Source organism: Diabrotica virgifera, chromosome 9 (genome assembly GCF_917563875.1).
Source record: "Diabrotica virgifera virgifera chromosome 9, PGI_DIABVI_V3a".
NCBI classification, from domain to species: domain Eukaryota; kingdom Metazoa; phylum Arthropoda; class Insecta; order Coleoptera; family Chrysomelidae; genus Diabrotica; species Diabrotica virgifera.
The window spans coordinates 192,814,486-192,839,403 of NC_065451.1; the positions used below are offsets into that span (position 1 = coordinate 192,814,486).

At 34.0% G+C, this 24,918-nt stretch overlaps 1 protein-coding gene across 8 annotated transcripts in view; it reads left to right on the forward strand.

The window, feature by feature from the left end:
- Positions 1-24,918, forward strand: part of LOC114338523 (titin) — a 751,244-nt gene that overhangs the window by 642,751 nt on the left and 83,575 nt on the right. For 6 of the 8 annotated variants that reach the window (XM_050662823.1, XM_050662824.1, XM_050662827.1 and 3 more), the window contains 4 exons: positions 897-1,322; positions 15,177-15,271; positions 19,528-19,708; positions 23,820-23,897. In XM_050662823.1, the coding sequence (XP_050518780.1) occupies positions 897-1,322; positions 15,177-15,271; positions 19,528-19,708; positions 23,820-23,897 (780 nt within the window). The remainder of the gene's footprint in view (positions 1-896; positions 1,323-15,176; positions 15,272-19,527; positions 19,709-23,819; positions 23,898-24,918) is intronic. The other 2 variants (XM_050662825.1, XM_050662826.1) reach the window with 2 other exon arrangements.

Sequence of the window (24,918 nt, forward strand, 5' to 3'; positions counted from 1 at the left end):
TGAAAATAACGTTAAAATACGGTTATAATAGTGGCGCACCCAGGGGGAGGGCTTTGGGGGTTATAACCCCTCCCAGGGCATATAAAAAATATATGTATAAAGAATAGTAGGAAAATGTAACTTGTCTTTCACAATTCACAAACAATACAAAAAAAATTCGGTGAACAAGCCAACTCCCCCCAGAGGAAAATTCTAGGTGCACCACTGGGTTATAAAAATGGAAGAGTGAGCAATTGTTACTTTATTAACAGTCATAGTCAAACCATGTGGTCTATAAATGTTTGGGGTGTATAGACCTGAACATGAGATATGATTTTGTTCTTATTTATTGTGTATAATGAAAGTGATATATCTGACGCAAATGATCAATCTCAGTCCTCATTTTGACCTTTGTGAAGTCGATTAGGTGTTTCGTTGAAATGGCATGTTGGCCATTGGGCAAGAGGGTTGGAAATTCTAATATCGTTTTTGTGAGATGTTAGACGACCTAAAAGAACGGCTGGTCTGGCCAATGTAGCATGAGTTGCACTCTGCACAGCCAATGACAGATATTATTAGTGTGTTCTAAAGAGATTAATGGAGTTTTGGTCGTACCCTAGATATTTCCGATGAAATTTAGTAAACTTTTTATTTACGTACGCTACAAATGAGTAACGATTTACGGTACCGATTTTTATTTTTTTTATTAAGCTCGATTTTTAATGGATAAAAAATGTGATATTTTTTATTATACATTCATGCATGTTTTTAACATTTTTCGATTTATCTAACAAACAAAAAAGCAGAGAATAATAATGATCGAAAGCCGTAAGTAGTTCGTTTGGTAGAAAGACCCTTATTGCATGGTAGGTAAAAGGACCATTACTGCATGGTAATCCAATTCTATATTTATCCAGGAACGAAGCACGTAGACCCCGACACAGGCCTTATCTACTTCAAATACGATTTTGGCTACGAGTTCGGCATCGTTCTTCCCGGCGAAGGTAAGCAAGGAGGAGTAGTCCCCACTCCCAAGAAGACCATCATAGAACCGCCCAGAAGAACCAGAGACATAGAGATGCCCGTCTATCACGAAAAAACCAACTCCAGTACTAACAACCACTACCCCTCCCCCCAGTTTAAACCCAAACAGTTTCTGTCGGCTAACAAGTCTGGAAAGTGGGAGCCTACATCGGAGAGCGAGATGTCGGATTACGAGAGGGACGCCAAAGGGCCGAATCATTTGCTACCAGGTTCGAGATGGGAGCCCTCTTCGTGTAGTCCTGCATCTCTGTCGCCTAGTTTACCTAGCACGTCTCCAGCTTTTAACAATACTTTTGCAGGTACTTGGTGTCGTGGTTGTGCATTGTAAGAAATTAATAATCGTGTTATAAAATATATCATACGTTTTTTCGGTTCTTAAAGTAAATTTTCTTTTTGTTACATGTGTACGATTAAAGCATGTACATATTCGAATTTACTAAGGTTATTAGAACTGTATAGGTGTGGTTCAAATGAATTAGGAGAGGTATTAATGCTATATATAGAGACACTATCTATATCTTCTTCTTGAGGCGATCTTATCTTCTTCTTGATCTTAACAAACAACACTAATTGATGTGGCAATACCTAACAACAATAATCTACGTAGCAAATTTACTGAAAAGATCGCCAAGTACAGAGATCTGGAAATTCAAATACGGAGACAATGGAGAATGCAAAGTACCCAAACAATACCGATTATTATGTCTACTACTGGAGTCATTCCGAAGACCCTCCTCGAAAGCATCAAAAAGCTGGGTCTGAATGAACATCTTTATAAGACCATGCAGAAAATTGTACTACTCGCGGCGGCCAGAAGTGTACGAAAATTTTTGTGAGATACACCTGCATACCAAGTCACCTAGGGCTCGATAACAAGGAAAGAGTCCCACCAGAGCTCAATCCTTTTGATACCGTAGATAACTGGGGTGAGTCAATTTTCTTCTTAGAGGGAGTGTGAGCAGTATGGCTAAATCTGGAAGGTCTTTATTAATAAAAGACTAAGTTTTTCAACCTAATAAAAACATTTGTAAATTAAATATTTTTAAAAGATTTTTAATTGAAAAACTTTATTGGCCCATTTCCTGGTGACAACCTCCAAGGCTTCTACAATATGCAAGCCAAATGGATGCTGCAGTGAAGACTAAAGGGAAGGAATTCTACACTATGCAATTCACAACCCCCGTCTGCAGCGTGGTAAAGTTCCAACGGAAAATGGACCTAGTTACTCTATAGGAGTAATACTAATATAAAAATAAAAATGTATACCATTTTTATTCATTCAGTTGCGGTGCGAAACCAAAACTGTCTTAATTTTTACTCAGATCAGAGAGTGCAGCCAGCACTCTTATCGACGATTTCACCTCTTGTTAGAGGTTCATCAGAGACTGCATAGGCTGCATTTCTCTGGCCCAGGTAAAAATCTTCGACATATCCATCTCCCACCGCAACTGACGAGATGGTCTACGCACCTACTACCATCTCGTCAGTTGCGGTGGGAGATGGATATGTCGAAGATTTTTACCTGGGCCAGAGAAATGCAGCCTATGCAGTCTCTGATGAACCTCTAACAAGAGGTGAAATCGTCGATAAGAGTGCTGGCTGCACTCTCTGATCTGAGTAAAAATTAAGACAGTTTTGGTTTCGCACCGCAACTGAATGAATAAAAATGGTATACATTTTTATTTTTATATTTATTTTTATTATTATTATGTCTTTATTAATGTTCCAAAAAAAAGATACAAAAGTAACAGAAAATAAATTTGGGGCGAGATTCAGTACGTACGTTACTTTTAATAATACATTTTTACAAAGACCTAATAATAGTCGGAGAGATAGAAGCGGATTTTGTGCGTGATAAGTAATATGGAAAAACTATACGGGGATATGTTGAATTAGTTGTGTACATGACTTTCACCAACGGCCGGAAACCAGAGTTGGGGCCGAGGTTAGTTATAAGGGGTCAAAGTCGCGGATTTTATTATTTTTTTTATGACGCTTATAGTGCACCAAAATTTGGGAATAAGTAGGTCATGACGTACCTAAGTGAAATCTCTAGGGGCTCAACGCTGCGTGGCCGACAAAAGGGTGGGGGTAGGGGTGAATATTAAAAATATAAAGGGTTTTTTGCGACGTTCGTGATTGAGATATTGGACCAAAATTTGGGAATAAGCAGATCATGACATTACTAAGTAAAATCCCCAGAGCCGGAAACCAGAGTTGGGGATGAGGTATAAGGGGTCAAATTCGCCTTTTTTATTATTTTTTTTTGTGACGCTCATGATCGAGAGAGTGCACCAAGATTTGGGAATAAGTAGGTCATGACGTAACTAAGTAAAATCTCTAGGGGTGGCACGCTGCGTGGCCGACAAAGGGGTGGGGCAGGGGTGAATAGAAAAAATATAAGGAGTTTTTTTGCGACGTTCGTGATTGAGGGAGTACACCAAAATTTGGGAATAAGTAGAACATGACATAACTAAGTAAAATGCTCAGAGCCATAAACCAGAGTTGGGCATGAGGGTAGTTATAAGGGGTCAAATTCGCCGTTTTCATTATTTTTTTTTGTGACGCTCATGATCGAGATAGTGCACCAAAATTTGGGAATAAGTAGGTCATGAGGTAACTAAGTACAACCTCCAGGGGTGGAATGCTGCGTGGCTGATAAAGGGGTGGGGGTAGGTGTGAATATAAAAAAATATAAGAGGTTTTTTGCGACGTGCTAGATTGAGATAGTGCACCGAAATTTGGGAATAGGTAGACCATGACTTAGCTAAGTAAAAGCCCCAGAGCCGGAAACCAGAGTTGGGGATGAGGGTAGTTTTAAGGGGTCAAAGTTGCAGTGTGTATTATTTTTTTGTGACCCGGCACAACATTTGTCCGCCACGCAGTGTTCTGCCCCTGGAGATTTTACTTAGTAATGTCATGATCTACTTATTCCCAAATTTTGGTGCACTATCTCGATCACGAACGGCAAAAAAAACCCAAATATTTTTATACTCACCCCTGCCTACCACCCCTTTGTACCCCAAGCAGCGTTCCGCCCCTGAAGATTTTACTTGTAGATTGTAGATTGCAAAAGGGGTCGATTGGCCCAGTTGACCTTACTACACTGCGACCTATAAGATCTTTTGTGTATACCCTACATCTATATTTTAGTCCAAAAGGTCTAGGCTTCTAAGAAAGTCCATTATCCGTTTTGGAGCTAGGTTTGTAATCTGATCAAGATCAAGGAATACCTGTTCCAGATATTTATGGCGTTGCCGAACAATTACTCTGCAATTGCAGATAATATGTTCTGACGTCTCATCTGCCTCATCGCAGAATCTACATGTCCCACTGTCCAGTATGCCCATTTTACAGAGATGATATCTGAGTGAGCAGTGTCCAGTGAGAATTCCTGTGATTACTCTGAGATCAGATTTCTGAAGCTCTAAGAGTAATTTCGCGTACCGGGCAGAGGGTCGTAATAACCTTTTTGCCTGTCTTTGGCCTGGAACATTTTTCCAGTAGGCTGCACTGAGTTCCTTTTCATATTTTCGAACTTCTTCCATTATGCGGCTTTTTGGTATGCCACAAAATGGTTCAGGTCCGATGAAAGGAGTACAAGCTCCTTCTTTTGCGAGACTATCGGCAATCTCATTTCCGACAATTCCTTTATGCCCTGGCACCCATAGCAACGTTAGTTTGTTGCGACTTGCCAGTTGTTTAAGGGATTGTTTGCAATTCCAGGCTATTTTTGACTCGTAAGTTGTGGACTTCAGAGCCTTCAAAGCAGCCTGACTATCAGATGCAATAAATATTCTTGCTGAGTTGAGGCCTTTCCTTAGGCACTCTTGAGCACAGAACTCTATTGCTAATAGTTCTGCTTGAAATATTGGTGGAGCATTTCCAAGGGCTGCGGATATCCTAATATTAGGACCTGTGATCCCTATTCCTACTCCTTCGTTTGTTTTTTTTTACTTAGATTTTACTTAGTAACGTCATAACCTACTTACTCCCAAATTTTGGTGCACTAGCTCCATCATGAGCGCCACAAAAAAAATAATAAAACCGCGACTTTTACCCCTTATAACTACCCTCGTCCGCCACTCTGGTTTCTACCTCTGGGGGTATTACTTAGTTATGTCATGGTCTACTAATTCCCAAATTTTGGTGCACTATCTCAATCACGAACGTCGCAAAAAACCCCTTACATTTTTTTATATTCACCCCTGCCCTACCCCTTTGTCGGCCACGCAGCGTTCCACTCCTGGAGATTTTACTTAGTTACGTCATGACCTACTTATTCCCAAATTTTGGCGCGCTATCTCGATCATGAGCGTCACAAAAAAAATAATAAAAAACGGAACTTTGACCCCTTATAACTACCTTCCTTCCCGACTCTGGTTTCCGGCTCTGGGGATTTTAATTATTTATGTCATGGTCTACTTATACTCAAATTTTGGTGCACTAACTCAATACCGAACGTCGCAAAAAACCCCTTATATTTTTTATATTCACCCCTACCCCCGCCCCTTTGTCGGCCACGCAGCGTTGGGCCCCTAGAGATTTTACTTAGGTACGTCATGACCTACTTATTCCCAAATTTTGGTGCACTATCTCGATCATGAGAGTCATAAAAAAAAAATAAAATCCGCGAATTTGACCCCTTTTAACTACCCTCGGCCCCAACTCTGGTTTCCGGCCGTTGATGAAAGTCATGTACACAACTAATTCAACATATCCCCGTATAGTTTTTCCATATTACTTATCACGCACAAAATCCGCTCCCAGCTCTTAGACTATAAGCTTTAGTAGGTAGTCAACATACGTCTGCTCTTCCACCTAACCCCTAAAAGTTGTAAATGATGTACAGAAAAAAGCTTGAAGATTAAAATTACAAAAATAGGTATCACTATAAAAACATAAACAAATTTAGATTATTTAACACTTTACAACTTACACTATAAAGTACCAAATATTACAAATAAAATGCAAGAGTATTCACCATGACAAAACTAAGATTGTGTAGAAAAGTAATGGTCGAATAGTGCCCTTTTAAGTTTGTTTGTGGATAATTGCCGATGATCGAAGGGTAAATAATTGACACAGCAAGCAATGTTATTAGGTTTGGATACCGCGTAAGAAAAAAAAGTTGATTGCTGAAAATTTGTTAATAGCTTAAGGGTGTCTAGTCGGATAAACTTTGATATATGGGAACACTGGAACAGGGGCAGTTTTAATTATGGAACAGGTTAAAAATTTGGAACGGTCAGACCACAAAAACGGCACATTTATTTTGTCCGACAGAATAGACTTAAACTTTCCGAACAGAGATTAAACTCTCATGCAAAAATCAGACTGCTATTTATCACCTGTCATAATTCCTGTCATTTGACATATTCTACATGTTCCACTCATTTAAACGTCCATTTGGTGATAAATAGCAGTCTGATTTTTGCATGAGCGTTTAATCTCTGTTCGGAGAGTTTAAGTCTGTTCTGTCGAACAAAATACATGTGCCGTTTTCGTGGTCTGACCGTTCCAAATTTTTAACATGTTCTGTTCCACAATTAAAACCTCCCCTGTTCCAGTGTTCCCATATATCAAAGTTTGTCCGACTAGACACTCTTAAGCTATTAACAAATTTTCAGCTTGCTATTAATCAACTTTTTATTCATACGCGAGATCCAGACCTATATAGGAAAAACTCCTTTTAAACAATTGTGTGTTATGTCTGGGCAATGTCAATGCATGTTTATGTCTCTAGATATTGGCTGGTCCAGTGATATTCTTAAGTCAAGAACTCTGGCGCATACCGGCACCCCGTTTTCCTTCAATCGTCCCCTGGATGATCAGTTGCACAAGGCGGTACTTTTTGTTTCTCATTATGTGTCCCAGGTAGCTAACTTTTCTAACTTTGATGAGCTTTAGCAGCTTCCTATTTATAGGTACCTATTCTCCTCAGTACATTTTCATTGGTGTAGGTTGTCCAAGGTATTTTAAAGATTCTCCTATAAAGCCAGAGTTCAAAGGCTTCTAACTTATTCATCAGCGGTATATTGAGCGTCCAGGCCTATGTTTCATACAAAAGTATTGACCATACATAGCAATGCAGAAAACGATGTCTATGATAAAGCCTTGTCAGATTACCTCTATTCGCGCTCTTACTTCTTGTTTATACTCAAGTTGATTGTTAAACCAGCAGCCAAGATATTTGTATTGATTAGTTTACGTATTCAAGCTGTTGGTGGTTCACATAATATTGGAAGGGGTAAATTTTTGTTCTTTGATATTTTCATAACTTTGTTTTTCGCAGTATTTATCTTCATCCCAATTTTATCACAATCCTCAGTGACCCTATTATTTAACAGTATCTGGAGAGTATGATGGTCCGAATCAGTCATTAAATTAAAACAGTGTCATCTACATAGTGGATGTTACTTACTCTTTGTTTGTTTAGCCTGATACCTTCTTAGCTATCAGCTCCGAGTAGACGTTAAACAGTATCGGTGAAAGCACAAAACCCTGTCTGACATCTCGTATTTCAATGGGCCTTGGCCTATTACCAATGGTCTTTATGATTAATGTGTGAATGCAATAGGTAGCTTCTATAATTTGAGAATCTCTTTTGTCGACTCCAATGTCGTTCAATCAACCTATCAATCTGTCTGCTTGTTGATCTTTGCATCATTGTGCAAGAGGTTGAATAATATTACTTCTGGTGTCGCCATGCCTTTAGCAGAATGTTATAGAATACCTATATCAAGTTTATAACATAACTATATCAGATCAACACTATGTAACACACAAGACATAGTACGGTGGGGAAGACAGAGAAGACGAGAGTGGAATCAGCATGTGGAGTGGAGACCCTTTAAAAGGTGGCGAGATAGCTGGCAGTCAACATCACAGCTACAAATACAAGCTTAAAATCGGTTAAGAACAGGTCAAGAGCCCTAATATAAGAAGAAGAAGAAGTTTATAACAGGGCTTACCAATATCACTGTTACATACACTCGTACATATTCAGATAAGTAGGTTTCGGTTACCGCATAGCAGGTTGTCATTCGCGGTATTCATACAGTATTCCTAGAATGGGCAGCTTATGGCAAACTAAGAGACGTGTTCAAGGAAAACATCCCAATAAAGCTAAAAAGAAAAGCATTTAACCAGTGCGTACTTCCGGTGCTCACTTATGGAGCTGAAACACTGACATTGACTAAAGCACCAAAAGCACCTAAAGAATACGAAATTATGAGATACGGCGAAGAACTGGAGTGGAAGACATCATAAAACGCATTACGATGTTGAAGTGGAAATGGTCAGGACACGTCGCAAGAGAGAGACACAACAGATGGACAAACAAGATTTTAGAGTGGCGGCCAAGGGCAGACAAGCAAAGTCGTGGAACCAGATGGAAGACCAGATGGTCGGACGCCATTAAAATAATAGCGACAAACTGGATTTCAGCTGCACAGGACAGAGAAGGGTGGAAACATCTTTAGGAGGCCATGTCCGACAGTGGACAAATTTGGATGTGTGATGATGATGATTATTCATCGCGGTTGTTTCTCGTACGAGGTTCAATTATCTTTAATGGATTCTTGTTAGATTCTTTTGTGGATAGTAGTTCTTGTTCATAAGGGATTAACGATATTTTTTCACTGTACTGTTCCTTTTTGAGAAATCGTTCACTAAAAGAGACCGAAAAAGCACGTCTATATACTCTATACTAGAACAAAAAGGTAAGAGAGAGAGAGAGAGAGAGAGAGAGAGAGAAAACAGCGTCTGTTCAATAAGAGAGGCGGTATCAGAGAGGTTCCCGGTACGTTTCATCACGTAGTACTAGTGGCATTTAGTTGGTCAGCCCAATAGGTAAATATGTTTGATTCAAATTGAGACAGTCACCAGATGTCCCCACAATTTCTGTCAAAGTCGTAACGTCAAAATGCATAGACACCAAGTTGGATACGATCCTATTCATAACACCCCAACTCGCATACATATTAAAAAAAATAAATATATAGAAGAGTATACAGGGTGTCCCGAAAAGATTGGTCCTAAATTATACCACACATTCTGGTGTCAAAAAAAGTTCGATTGAACCTAACTTATCTTAGTACAAATGTGCTCATAAAAAAAGTTACAAAAGCCCTTTGAAGTTACAAAATAAAAATCGATTTTTTTCAATATATCGAAAACTATTAGAGATTTTTTATTAAAAATGGACGTGTTTCATTCTTATGGCAGGAACATCTTAAAACAAAATTATAGTGAAATTTGTCCGCCCTATAAAAATTTTATGGGGGTTTTGTTCCCTTAAACCCCCCCCCAACTTTTGTCTACGTTTCAACTAATTCATTATTGTGGTACCATTAGTTAACCACACCATTTTTAAAACTATTTTGCCTCTTGGTATTTTTTCGATAAGCCAGTTTTTATCGAGATGCTGCTTCTTTTATAATATGTTTACATAAAAATTTTTTGGGGTTCCTTTTAACCCCCCAAATGTTTGTGCACGTTACAATTAAGCTATTTTTATGGTACCATTAGTTAAACCCAGTATTTTTAAAACTTTTTTGCCTCTTAGTCTTTTTTTGATAAGTCACTTTTTATCGAGATGTGGCTTCTTTTTCAAAATATACCTAAAAATGTAAATTATAAATAAATTTTCAGATTATTAACAGGACTGTATAATAGTGTATAATCGTACTTTACCATATACAAATATGTAGTGGATTCGACAAATATTCAAAATATCACATTCAAAATATAAACACTGGCTTATCGAAAAAGGACTAAGAGGCAAAAAAGTTTTAAAATCATTGTGTTTAACTAATTGTGCCACGATAATAATTTTTTTGGAACGTACACAAAAGTTTGGGGGGGTTTAAGGGAACAAAACCACCATAAAATTTTAATGGGGTGCACAAATTTTACTTTAATTTTTTTTTAAGATGATGCTGCCATGTTCATTTTCAATAAAAAATGTCTAAGAGTTTTCGATATATGAAAAAAAATCGATTTTCATTTTGTAACTTCAAAGGGTTGTAACTTTTTTTGTGTGTACTATTGTATATAGGTAAGTGAGGTTAAATCAATCTATTTTTGACCCTAGAATCTGTGGTATAATTTATGACCAATCTTTTCGGGACACCCTGTATTTAGAAATTGAATTAATGATGTCATGCTACTATACATTATATATATGACATAACATGACATCATTAATTCAATTTCTAAATATATTCTTCCATAAATATTTATTTTTCTTAATATGTATGCGAGTTGGGGTGTTATGAATAGGATCGTATCCAACTTGGTGTCTATGCATTTTGACGTTGCGACCCTGACAGAAATTGTGGGGACATCTGGTGACTGTCTCAATTTGAATCAAACAAATTTTCCTATTGGGCTGACCAACTATCCCTATATAAACAATGCTAGTGGTTATCACTAACAGAGGAGAACAATACGTGTGTTCTCTTTGAGAATTAAAATCAGAGAGATTTGCATCTGCCGAGAATCTCAATTTTGGGACCCCAAAAAAATGCACAAAAGTTGCCACTCCTCCCAGGATTCTCTCAGAAAAACCACTTTAAGCAACTGGCGATTTTGAATGCAGTTACGCGCGCGAGCTCAATTTTTCAAATAAATCTTGTATCAACTTGACGGTTAAAATTGGATATTTTTTGATCAGAGTGTCCTTTTAAAGGTGAATAACGCAGAAGAACTGCATTAAAAACATTATCATGTAAATCACTGTTTTAATTTCTTACAATGTAGCTCTTAATGCTTAAAGTCTTTACCTCATACATCATGTAACAATTTAATATTTTTCAATCATATACATTTATTTTGATACAATGAATATTAACGTAGAATTAAATATGTACAAAAAATGTTCCAAAAAATATTCGTCTTCACATAGACTAATAATTTTGTCATAATGCATCTCATCATTTATTGAAAGCAATACATTATTTTCTAAATATTCGTGTAAGGAATTTATACCAGAGTAAAACTAGACTGAATTAAGGGAATCTCTATCAAGTGTTATATTTATGGTAATAGTATGTTAAATGGTAATGAAAAAATTACAAAAAGGTATAAAGACCAAAATAATGTTATCTAGAGTTGCAGAAAATCACACAAGAAGTAAAGGATACAATATACAATTTTATTGTTTTTTAAACAATAAATCATAAATGAAAAATATTGGCAATGGAAATATTGTTAAGAGGAAACAGTAGCGATCAACAGGTAGCGAAAACGCGTTCCAAGATTGCGGCTGTAATTTTGAATATTTTTTCGAGATATTGGCACACGTATTCGTAATATAATAAAGAATGGCGGTACAGAGCCCAATTTGAAAAATATAGTAATATGTGGAAATTACTCTGTAATTAAATGCAATATTAAAAAAACGAGCCTGTACCGCCATTAAGAAGAACAAAAAAATACACTTTCTTCAAATAAACTTTTTTATTCGATGCCTAGATTTTGTGTCGTTTTGGAACTACTAATGAAATAAAAAAATTAGTAGTTCCAAAATGACACAAAATCTAGGCAGCGGATCAAAAAATGTATTTGAAGAAAGTGTATTTTTTTGTTCTTCTTAATGGCGGTACAGGCTCGTTTTTTTAATATTGTATTTAATTACAGAGTAATATCCACATATTATATTTTTCAAATTGGGTCAAATACCGCCATTCTTGCCAGCATACAGCCAGCATACAGCCGCAATCTTGGAACGCGTTTTTGCTACCTGTTGATCGCTACTGTTTCCTCTTAATATCTAACTTCATTGTGATTAAACTCAACCCGTTAACACAGTCTGCACTACGTGTGGCCTTAGTTTGTCAACAACAACCTGGCAAATGTAATATGTATAATTTTGAAAAATTTTGGAATGTGATTATTTAAAAAAATTTTTTTAATAAATATTTCAGTCCTCTACAAATAATAGTTTCTCATGCCTTTTGATGTGAAATAATTAGGTAAGAAGAAATTCAACTGCTTAGAATTTCTTTGAGTTTCCTATGGTCCGTTTGACGACTCATCACCCGGTATATAAATTATTTTAATTCTACGTTAATACTAAAATCAACATAATATTTTCCTTTTCTATCGATAATTTTTTTCTAGGTGTTCAAATTCAGTAAATAATTCTAAAACAGGCACTTTGTAGATGATTATAGTATCAGCTGCTTTACTTGTTCTATTATCTCCTTTCTCTTAAATTTTTTAAAATTCTGCTGTTCTGTTTGTTTATGAAAGCTTTAGATATTTGTTGTTGTGATATCTCTCTTAAAAGAAATTTTTAAAACAATTTGGGAGAAGTTTTTATTTTTTCATTAGATTTTGTGCAAAAATATACAAATAGAAAAAAAGGATAATATTCAAATTCACTTATTAGTCTGTCAAAACAGTCTGTAGAATATTTCGAAAAATGTTCTTCAAAAACCTCACTAATCTTGCAAGGAAAAGTAGGAGGAAAATGAGGACTAGGAATGTCAAGGATTCCCTGGCTAAATATCTACGTACGTGATTCAACACAACATCCGAAATGGATAGGCACCACAAGATGAAGAAGAGTTCATGTTGAACATCTGCTTTATACGACATATTGAAAACTTCTCTGCAAAACAATTAAGCAAGTGTGATGAAATTTACTTTGAAGACAAGTTAAGATATACACAGCACATCGCGTGATCAGAGGGCATTCGTCATCGGCAAATGCACTTTCGCATTAGTTAGAAATTAACTCGTTGAGCAATATTTACAAGGGATGCGGCCCAAAAGATCAACTGTCCTCAACACGCCTAACTTCACGCGCAACTTTGATAGGTATATCCAAAAAGCATAGGCACCAAGTTTGATACGACTCTATATTCACAGCAATTCGGATATATTAACAACAATAAATATATAGAATATTAAAGAAATTGAATTAATGATGTATCAAAGTTACCCGTTAAGTTAGTAGTCCGATCAAAGAACAATATGACCCCAAAAAATAAAGGAAGGATGAAAATTTGGGAATAGGTAGTTGAAATTGTCTATTATTATATAAGAAAAAGTTTACAATTCTACATCCCCTCCATTTTTCAAAAATAGAGGGAAATACCCTCCTCCCGAAGGTGAAAAATATACATTCAAAATAAGTCCGGAATTTGATAAAATGACTAATTCTAAACAAATTTTGTTCTATAGAGTTTTTTTGCCTAAGTCAATACTTTTCCAGTTATTTGCAAGTGAATAATATGTTCATTTTTAACAGATAGAAACATGTTTTTGGACGGTTTTTCGGAGATAACTCAAAAAGTAAGTATTTCAGCGAAAAAAATATTTTTAACAAAAATATAGCTTATAAAAAACTGAAAAAAATGGCACACGCTTGAGGTCTGTAGGCCCAGTAGAAGCAGAGTTGTAGCTAATGAAAAGTAGGTTTTTCTTCATAAAATTCCAAATCGAATATTTCAATGTGAAATAACCCAAAAACGGAGCACTTTTCGGGGCAATTCATTTCAACTTTTTTAAAGTGTGTAAAAAAAGGATTATTTTTGTTTTTTAAAAAAACTTGTAACATTAAAAGTAAGTGAGTTACGCTCAAAATATTGTTGGTCCCTTTTATTTTTTGGTAAAAAAATCGCGAAAATCACCCCCTAATTAGCATCACAAATAAAGTTTATCATTACCACTTCACAAGTTACTTTGCTTATGTATTATTTATATGATCTGTAAGTTTCATCGGTTCAAAGTGCTTATTTTTGAAAAAGCTGTAGTTAAAATGGCTTGAACGAGTAACTAATCACGAGTTTAGGCAAATTTTGAACAGCCATAGCATAATCAATTTTAGTATAACAATAAAACAAAACAGGAAAAATATTCAGAAAAGCAAAACGTACATTTTATTACTATTTAAGATTTTTGGTATTACTAATAATTTTTAAGTTAATTCCATGAACAATTCCATTTTTTTTCAAAATTAAAAAAAATGTTTTCAAAACTGAGCATTGAACCAATGTAACTTATAGATAATTATAAACAATACATAAGTGAAGTAACTTGAGAAGCGGTTACGATTAATTTTATTTGGGAAGCTAATTAGGGGGTGATTTTCGCGATTTTTGTACCGAAAAATAAAAGGAACCAACAATATTTTGAGCGTAACTCACTTATTTTTAATGTAAGAATTTAAAAAAAAACAAAAATAAACCTTTTTTTAAACACTTTAAAAAAGTTGTAATGAGTTTTCCCCGAAAAATTTAAAAGTTTTTTGGTTATTTCATATTGAAATATTCGATTTGGAATTTGACGAAGAAGAACCTACTTTTCATTAGCTACAACTCTGCTTATACTGGGTCTGCATACCTCATGCGTACACCTTTTTTTTTCAATTTTTTTGAAGGTATATTTTTACTAAGAATATTTTTTCGCTAGAGTACTTACTTTTTGAGTTATCTGCGAAAAACCGTTCATAAACATGTTTTTTTTTTGTTAAAAATGAACATATCCACTCGCAAATAACTCGAAAAGTATTGACTTAGTCAAAAAACTATATAGAACAAAAGTTGCTTAGAATTAGTCATTTTGTCCAATTCCGGGCCTATTTTGAACGTATATTTTTTCACTCACGAGAAAATATTTTTCACCCCGTATTTCCCAATTTTTGTAAAATGGAGGGGATGTAGAATTGTAAACTTTTTCTCATATAATAATAGACAATTTCAACTACCTATTTCCAAATTTTCATCCTTCCTTTATTTTTTTTGGAGGTTTTCGTAAAATTTTGTGTTCCCTGATAGGCGTGTTGATGACAGTTGAGATTTTGGGGGCGGCCCATTTACAGGCATATACGGGTTTCACATGATTCACGTGCATTATTGATTTTAACGGCACTTGTTTTGGAACTCTTTTAAATTAAAAGTATACATCAATTAATTCAGTACTACAATAATAAAAAATGGTAGGGTAATCAAAGCTAGCATTTTTGAAATGAAACTCAATTTTGGGATTGAAAATAATAATCTGATAGTAATTTAAGTAGATTTACTATAGTTTATATCAATTTAAGTTTGTATATTTTTGCACATGGTTTTGACATAATTGATATAATATGTAGGTACCTATCTGTAAATGTTGCCAATCAATGAATATTTCATTTGAAGGTGGAAGACAAACGCCACCTAGCTGTCCAAGCACCCCAGGAGGTCTACAATCAAAATTGAACCCTGCTCAAGCTCGTGCTCCAATGTTCATAACGGTACGTATCTATGTATAAGACTACTAAATTCATTCATAAAATGAGGTTCCTTATGCAGCTGAGAAGTAATGCGACGTGCTGGAAGAAATCTGACAACACTGCCTTCACCAGTTTCGCCTCGCTGCATTGCTCAGTGTCAGCCTATCAGCCTTCGAAGATGGAGGTTCCGGTCTCTGTTACCGACAATGTGAAATTCATACTGTGATACGTTTTTTAAATACAAAATTGATTTCACCTATTGACTTCATCTTCAGTTAATCGAAGTTTATGGTTAAAAGTGCATATACAGGGTGTTTCGTTGGGAAAGTAACATACGTTAACTGTAGAAAGAGGACACTTAGACGGTCTAAAAAATACCATACATAATGGGTCTTACTACATTAATAACAAAGATACTGGGTGTTATTTATTTATCTATTATCAAAGGTATCTATTTTGCCATTTTCTGATTTGGTTCATATTTTTTTAACCACACTGTATATTTATTTTATATTTGGCACGAAAATATTCTTTAAGGTGTACAATCAATTAATTTATTTACAATTGTAAAAAATCCAGGTCCGGATTAAAAAAATATTGGAAAAATATGCTGACCCAAAAACAACACCCTGTACATTATTTTTTTAAAATGCATTTTGTATTTAAAAAGAGGATGAAAAACTAAATTTAGTGGTATGCTTTGAATTTGCGGCAAAATGATTTTTCTGGTAAAATTTTGAATTTGAATTCTGAAATTATGTGAATTCCGAGAGCTTGAAGTAGAAAAAAAATTGAAATACGACTTAAAACTTGGTAATCGCACTGTATATTTAATCTTTAGACTTAAATCTAATTTTATAATGTGTAGAATGAATGAATTTTATAATTATCAATTAATTTATTTACAATTATAAAAAAATCCAGGTCCGGATTAAAAAATATTGGAAACATATTCCGACCCAAAAAAACACCCTGTATATTAAATTTTTTTTAAATGGATTTTGCATTTGAAAAGAGGATGAAAATTAGTGGTATACTCTGAATTCTCGGCAAAATGATTTTTTTCTACGGCCGTGCTAAAAGAGCCACTTTCACGCCCACATTTCGTTTCCGAAAGTTGCACTTTCCCGCAAGGCCTGCGTGAAAGTAAAATACCTTGTAAGTAATATGGCATTATAATATACCGGGTGTCCACTTATATTTTCCCCCATTTTAACTACCTATAACTTCTAAACGGCTCAAGATAGAAACATGCGGTTTTCGCTGAAATGTTTTATTTTAGTAAAAGTTTTGTATGAATTGATTGAGTTTTTTATATCGCTTTTAATTACGAAAATAAAAATGGCGGATTTTTGAAAAAAAACTTTGTTGACTTTTTTTTAATGGAACACCCAGTATATTTTTTGTAAATTGAAAGAACGATTATTGAGCTATCCAGCGATATAAAGTTCTTTAAAATCGGTTGTCAAATCACTGAGTAATTAATTTTTAAAATGAGAGGTGCAACGTGGATATCACATACCTAAATAACATAGCTAAGCAAATTGATATTATGTTATGTGTTTCCACATTTCATCTCTCATTTTAAAAATTAATTGCTCAGTTATTTGACAACCGATTTTAAAAAAATTTATATCGCTGGATAGGTAAATGACTATTTTTTCAAGTTACAAAAAACTATACTGGGTATTTTAATAAAAAAAGTCAGCAACGTTTTTTTTTTCAAAAATCCGCCATTTTTTATTTAAAAGCGATATGAAAAATGGCCATTTACCTAAAAACTTGAAAAAACGGTCATTTACCTATCTAGCGATATAAAGTTTTTTAAAATCGGTTTGTCAAATGACTGAGAAATTAATTTTTAAAATGAGAGATGCAATGTGGAAATCACATAACATAATATCAATTTGCTTAGTTAGAGAGTTGCACCTCTCATTTTAAAAATTAATTACTCAGTCATTTGACAACCGATTTTGAAAAACTTTATATCGCTGGATAGGTGAATGACCTTTCTTTCAATTTACAAAAAAATATACTGGGTGTTCCATTAAAAAAAAGTCAGCAACGTTTTTTTCAAAAATCCGCCATTTTTTTTTCGTATTTGACAGCGATATAAAAAATTTAATCCATTCAGACAAGACTTTTACTAAAATAAAACATTTCAGCGAAAACCGCATATTTCTATCTTGAGCCGTTTAGAAGTTATAGGCAGTTAAAATGGGGGAAAATATAAGTGGACACCCGGTATTATAATACATGCAATAAACTAATATTTAGATATTATTCACTAATTTATTTCAAATTTATCTTATTGTGTTGATGTTTTAATGAAAATGATTTTGACAAAATATTTAAAAGTCAGATCAGTAGACAATTACAATGGTTTTGAATCGTCGTCATGGAAACCAATATCGTCGTCGTGGCAACCCATTATATTGAAAGTTTGGTCACAGTTTGGTTTTGACAACCTTGTCAAAGAATTAATTTGTGTATTTTCACTTCTAAATAAAAATTGATATAACTCTATTTTTTGTGGCTTTTTTCCAAACGTACGGCCCTAGAAAAAATATTGTTCCTAACTCATGCGGAAAGTGTCTTCCCCGCACTCGACTGCTTGCCCGAACTCCGCTATTGCGTCGTTCACGGCAGTCTCGTGCGTGAAAGTATCACTTTCCGCACTAGTTAGGAAAATAACTATTTCTGGTAAAATTTTGAATTTGAATTCTGAAATTATGTAAATTGCAAAAAATGTAAAAAATTAAAATGTGACTTTTAGCATTAACATTTCAGTGTTTTTTTATTACGGCTACAAATAATGCATAACAAATATTTACATTTAATTAATGAATAAATAATAAAGAGTCCTCAAAAAATACATAATTTTTATCAACAAACTATCATAAAAATAAAAAAAAACAGAAAAATATGCTTTCTTATCTGCTATAACTTAGATAAAAGATGAATATTTGCTATAAACTATTTGTCACACATAATAGAAAAACACTATGTTAACATTTTACCAATTTATATTTAATAATGGTATTAATTAAAATTAGGTCGCATTTTAATTTTTTTTTCTACTTAGAGCTCTCGCAATTCACATATTTTCAGAATTCAAATTCAAAATTTTACTAGAAAAATCATTTTGCCTAATATTCATAGTACACCACTAGATTTAGTTTTTCATAATCTTTTCAAATGCAAAATTCAATTTAAAAAAATTTAATATACAGGGTGTTGTTTTTGGGTCGGAACATTTTTTAAATATTTTTTAATCCAGACCTGGATTTTTTACAATTGTAAATACATGGGTTGATTGTACACCTTAAATACTATTTGCATGCCAAAATGAATATACAGTGTGGTTAAAAAGTTGTGAACCGAATAATACAAAGGCAAAATAGATACAACATCCAGTATCTTTGTTATTAATGAAGTAAGTTAAGTATGATATTTTTGAGACAGCCTAAGCATCCTCTTTCTACAGTTGACGTATGTTACTTTCCAATGAAACACCCTGTATATGTTCAGTATGTTCGCAAATGGTGTAGAGTGTAGACAATTCAGTGCAGGCCGAACGGAAATTCACGAAGAATCTGAAAGCCTTCCGCTCCGATCTTTGCCAATCTTGAGACCGCAAATGATCTCAAATGGACAACACCTTGTGACTAATCTCGAGATTTTGTCTCAAGTGGAAAGTTAGCTTAATATTGGTTTTTCTAATCTTGTCTCTCAGTGATATTCGAAGCCTGTTTTTCAACTATTAACCTTCGGATGACCAAGCGGGGGAAATTGTGACCCCAGCGTATGTTTTTCTTTAATAAATTCAAAAGTATTTTTAATTTTTAACTCATTATTTTTTTATTTGACTTTAATATCATTCTAGATATCCTCATATTTTGAAATAAAAAAAATTCCCTATATTTTACGAAAAAAAAAATATATTCTGAAGTTGATATTTAGTAAAATAGCGTTTATTATGTGTAATTACAAGTAGCTTTACGCTAATGACGTCAACTTTGCAAAGTAACAAGACACTTACTCAACATACACACTACACATGACACTAATACTCATGTTGTGACTGGCTGAATGACATAAAGTCCATGCCAAAAAAAAAATAAAAATTAAAAAAAAAACTTTATTTTTTTGTTAATTGTCATTTTTGACATTTTTGACCTGGGGTCATTTTTACCCCCCCTTGGTCATCCGTGTAACAAAAAAAGGTTGGTCATCGGAAGGTTAAATAAATAATATATTCTTTTTTTTGTCTTTAGCCACTACGAGACATTGCAGTTGTCGCAGGCCAAGCTGCCAAGTTTGAATGCATCGTGCAGTCGGAACCGCAGCCAAACGTTTTGTGGTCTAAGAATGGACGCATTATACAGAATTCTAGAGACTACCAATTGCATTTTAGGAATGGAGTTTGCCGCTTGACCATTTCTCAAGCTTATCCCGGTAAGTAAAGCAAAATTATTATAATAAGAAGATATGTTCCGTGGTGGTGGTTGAGTTGCGTGTAATAACCTTATTGTCCACGGAAACAAGTAAATGAAATTAAAATAAATGTAAAAACAACAAACTGTCTGTCAGTAATATATTTATTTCAATCGGTAAAAAAAGAACGTGAAAATGTCTCGAAAGAGGGTTTGTTATTTTATCGAGGGTGTGACCGCACGGGGTACCCGCTGTGACTCTACTGAACTAGACCACAAACACTAATCTGCCATTATGTGGTTCTACCATATGGCCAGACAGGCGACAATTTATTAGATCTGGTGTTTTAAAAACTGCAAGGGCATTTTACCTGAATAGGGATATATTTCGTTTCTTAAAACTTAACAGGCTCTTCTATGCATATGGTTTGTATATTAGGACCGAAACACATGTGAATTTTAAATGACCCATATTATTTCGTTTAGAAAGGAAAGTTAATATTTAAAATTAGCAATTAAAAAATAGTAAAATAGTAAATGAAGCGTGTCGCCACAGATATATTTAGCAAAATATACGAAACAGGCAAAATACCAAATGATTGGCTGACATCGATGTTTATGTCACTAACAAAAAAGAGAAACTACAAAAAATGTGAAGACCATAACATTATTAGCCTGATGAATCATATGCTAAAGCTTTTACTACGAATAATACACAATAGAGTATACCTACAATAAACTAGACGAACACACTGGTCAAACTCAATTTGGTTTTAAGAATGTCTTCGGAACAAGAGAAGCACTTTCTTCAATACGTGTGCTAGTTGAAAGATGTAGAGATGTTGATTCTGATGTATATTTGTGTTTTATAGACTTTCAGAAGGCTTTTGACCTGGTGAATCATGATAAACTAATAGATATTTTAAGGCCATGCAATATCGAGGATAAAGACTTAAGGCTCATTTCAAACCTGTACCAAGAGCAAAAGGCTAACATCTGGAAAAATCAATATCGAGAAGGGAATAAGCCAGGGATGTGTCCTGTCACCTTTGCTGTTCAACGTTTACTCTGAGGAGATATTTAAGAAAACTTTGGAAAGCATATCGGACGGTATAATTATAAACGGGCAATGTATGAATAACTTGCGATACGCTGATGACACGGTCATTCTGGCAGATAATTCTAAAGCACTGCAGCGCCTAATGGACTGAGTAATGACAGCCTGTAGAAAATTTTGAATGAAATTGAATACAAAGAAGACGAAAACGATGTTCATCAGCAAGCACCAAAACAGAAGGTCAATGTCGACGGAACAGATCTGGAAAGAGTAATAAGAATAACGTACCTTGGAAGTAATAATGACCTTCATAGAACTATTCAGCGCGGCTGCAAATAAAATTAAATGGGCAAATGTAATGGCCAACGTCCTTAAGGATAACGCACCGTAAGAAGAAGAATAAAAAAGCAAAATTGTGAATTTATATAAAGTTACATTAGATGATGAAAGATGGAAGAAGGCGTAGTATTTAGCTATTAAGCGCTAGGTTAAAATTAAAATATATTTTTAAAATATTCATCAGTTTGTATAGTAAAGTTTAAAACTGAAAAAAATTCATAAAAGCAGTTATTTTCTTAAGTCTTAAAGATAAAAAGATTTTTTTCTCCTGTAAAATTTAAAAAAAAAGTGGAGGTGACCCCTTTTCAAAATGACTGATTCTCTAATAAATTATTTATCTTTTAAATTAAATTAATTAAATAATAAAGTTAAATAATAGTTATTTATGATATAAGTGTTAAAAGTACACGTTTAAGGCACGCATGTGAAAGTTTGCACAATGAGCGAAGCGAGTTCTGCAATTCACATGAGTGCCTCAAAAATGTAGTTTTTAACACGCATACCATACAATATTTTTTCTACAAACGTAATTACAGGACAATATCTACAAACACTTTTACTTGAACTTGACTGACATTCCATTTTTATATTTTTTTGACATTACATCAAAATTGCCTATACGGTCAATATAGTCTAAGAGCTAGTGAACCTTTTGACTAACGGTCGTCCTGTAAGGCTAGAAATTTGTAGAGTGATAATTCATAGCACACCAAAGCTAAAAACCATGACCTGGCAGGCCTCAGCGGTGCACGTGTATCTACCAGGTGAATCGAAAAGTGCAAATTTAGGGGGTAAAATAAACTTTCTCCTGTAAGGTTTAAATTTAAGTATGTGTTTGAGTAAGTCATTTAAAAGAAATGTGTAAAATGACAGGCGATTCTGAAGAGCATAAGACCTTGCCAGGCGAGGGGAAAGATTAGGGGTTTTTCCTAAATTTATTTTTTTTGCATCGAACAAATTTTTTTTAAGTTTTTTGAATCATTCCAAACAGAAAAGGTCTTTAGTGATTTTTCTCTTAAGTTAATAGTTTTTGTTATATAAGCGATTGAAAATTTTGAAAATTGCGAAATCGACCATTTTTAACCCCAAATCGGATATTTATCTAAAAATCTCAAAGTTGCCAAGGTAGGTAGATATTCTTTAAACATTGATTGATGAAATCCCAAAGAGTTTTTTGCAATACAATATCCGAAACCCCTTTGTTTTTTAATTGCTAATCAAGCGTACGCTTCACTGTAGTATAAGTGAGGACGTTTGAGTTGGCATAAATTCATTATCTCGAGAATTGGCAAATTTCAAGAGCAATCTTCAGACAGGTCGATTTTTATTTTTAAATTAGGACTTTTTGGCATATATATAATACTAGTGACGTCATCCATCTGAGCGTGATGACGTAATCGATGATTTTTTTAAATGAGAGTAGGGGTTGTGTGATAGCTCATTTGAAAGGTTATTTAATTCTCTATTCACTAATATAAACAATAACATAATTATTTATACAGGGTGTACAAAAATTTTTTTTTTATTAAATTAACTTTGATTAAATTTGACAAATAGAAGAAAAAATTTTTTTTGTACACCCTGTATAAATAATTATGTTAATGTTTATATTACTGAATAGAGAATTAAATAACCTTTCAAATGAGCTATCACACAACCCCTACTCTTATTTAAAAACATAATCGATTACGTCATCACGCCCAGATGGATGACGTCACTAGTATTATATATATACCAAAAAGTCCTAATTCAAAAATAAAAATCGACCTGTCTGAGGATTTCTCTTCAAATTTGCCCATTCTCGAGATAATGAATTTATGCAAGCTCAAACGTCCTCAATTATACTACAGTGTAGCGCCCGCTTGATTAGCAATTAAAAAAACAAAGCGGTTTTCGATATTTTATTGCAAAAAACTCTTCGGGATTTCATCAATCAATGTTTAAGGAATATCTGCGTACCTTGCCAATATTGAAATTTTTAGATAAATGTCCGATTTGGGTTAAAAATGGCCGATTTCGCAATTTTCAAAATTTTCAATCGCTTATATAACAAAAACTATTAACTTAAGAGAAAAATAACTAAGGACCTTTTCTGTTTGGAATGATTCAAAAAGCCTAAAAAAAATTGTTCGATGCAAAAAGAATAATTTTAGGAAAAACCCCTAATCTTTCCCCTCGCCTGGCAAGGTCTTATGCTCTTCAGAATCGCCTGTCATTGTACACATTTCTTCTAAATGACTTACTCAAACACATACTTAAACTTAAACCTTACAGGAGAAAGTTTATTTTACCCCCTAAATTTGCACTTTTCGATTCACCTGGTAGATACACGTGCACCGCTGAGGCCTGCCAGGTCATGGTTTTTAGCTTTGGTGTGCTATGAATTATCACTCTACAAATTTTTAGCCTTACAGGACGACCGTTAGTCAAAAGGTTCACTAGCTCTTAGACTAATACGAATCGCAGTGCCTTAAAAATTTTAAAGCACTAGTCCCTTAAAGTAGCATTTTTAATGCTCGTATGGAGTGCTAAAAATTGCATTTTTAACACGGTTGTAGTTAAAATAAATTATAAATGAAATCAAATACACAGATTATTCATCTTGTTATTTCTCTCTGTCTCTTTTTCTCTTTAAAAAAAGCAATGAAGAAAATTAAATCTTATGTTAAATTACGTATGTTTAGTTTTTAAAATCCCGACCATGTATAATATTATATTTTTTAATATCTGTTTTCAGAGGACGCAGGAACCTTCACCTGTACCGCTACCAATCCCATCGGTACTGCTAACACAAGTGCAACTCTAGAAGTACCAGGTGAGCGCAGATCGCAATACATTAAGTAGATTGGTGGTGGGTCTTAACTTACTGATTTTTCTTCGCTGCTAAACTTGCAGTCAAATCTAAAACTAGTCAAACAGTGCCTTGAAATATTGCCAAAATGTATCTATAGTGTTTTAAAATAAAATATATGCTTGTGTTGTGCACAAAATCATTATTATTATTAATAAGTTGTATATGTCGATAATACTCGAAAAAATTACTCCGACATTTTTTGTTTTTTTTTATGATTTCTTTTTGTTTCGTTGTGCTGGTGTACTGTTAGAATAATCAAATGTACATTTATATTGTTACAAATAATATAAATTATTTATTTATTGTGTCTGTTACTTTGACTATTAAAGCTTTTCTGCACTTTCATCTTTTACTTATGTACTGGCACCCTACCTGATTCCTTTAACTTGGGTTTTGTAGGGGTTATACGGTAAGTTTTAGCTCAATTTTTCAACTAAAGTTGTGTAAAAAAATGAAGTAGGCTACTTATATCGACATACACTTGAACTATCCTCGCTAAAGACATGCGTTTGTATCTTATTTTAATATAATTGCCAGTAGTCGGTGCGTTTGGATTCAGTTCAGACTTCTTACGCGCCTCTCTGATGACGGGTACACCTAGAAACATATGTCAGAGGATGGTAAGAGACTCGCATTAAGTCGAAGCGCAGCCGTCTATGTTTATTTTATTTATTTTAATATTTTTTCTTGGAACGATTTTTTTTTCAGATTGTGAAAACGTTTGTACCTATATAACTTTACTTTTTCACGTATGTAGATAATTTAAGAAAATGGTGTCACAATTTCTGTTAAACGCACGCAATTTTATGACGGATATCTATACAAATATAGTTGGAATATTGAGTTAAGTTGTAACTAACATTTACTAATAAGAAGTCGTAATACAGTAAATCTATGGAATGCTTTTAGTAAAACAGTGCTAATACCAGTAAAACAATAGTTAGTCCAAGTAATGAAGCTTAAAATAGGACAAAACCTCGCA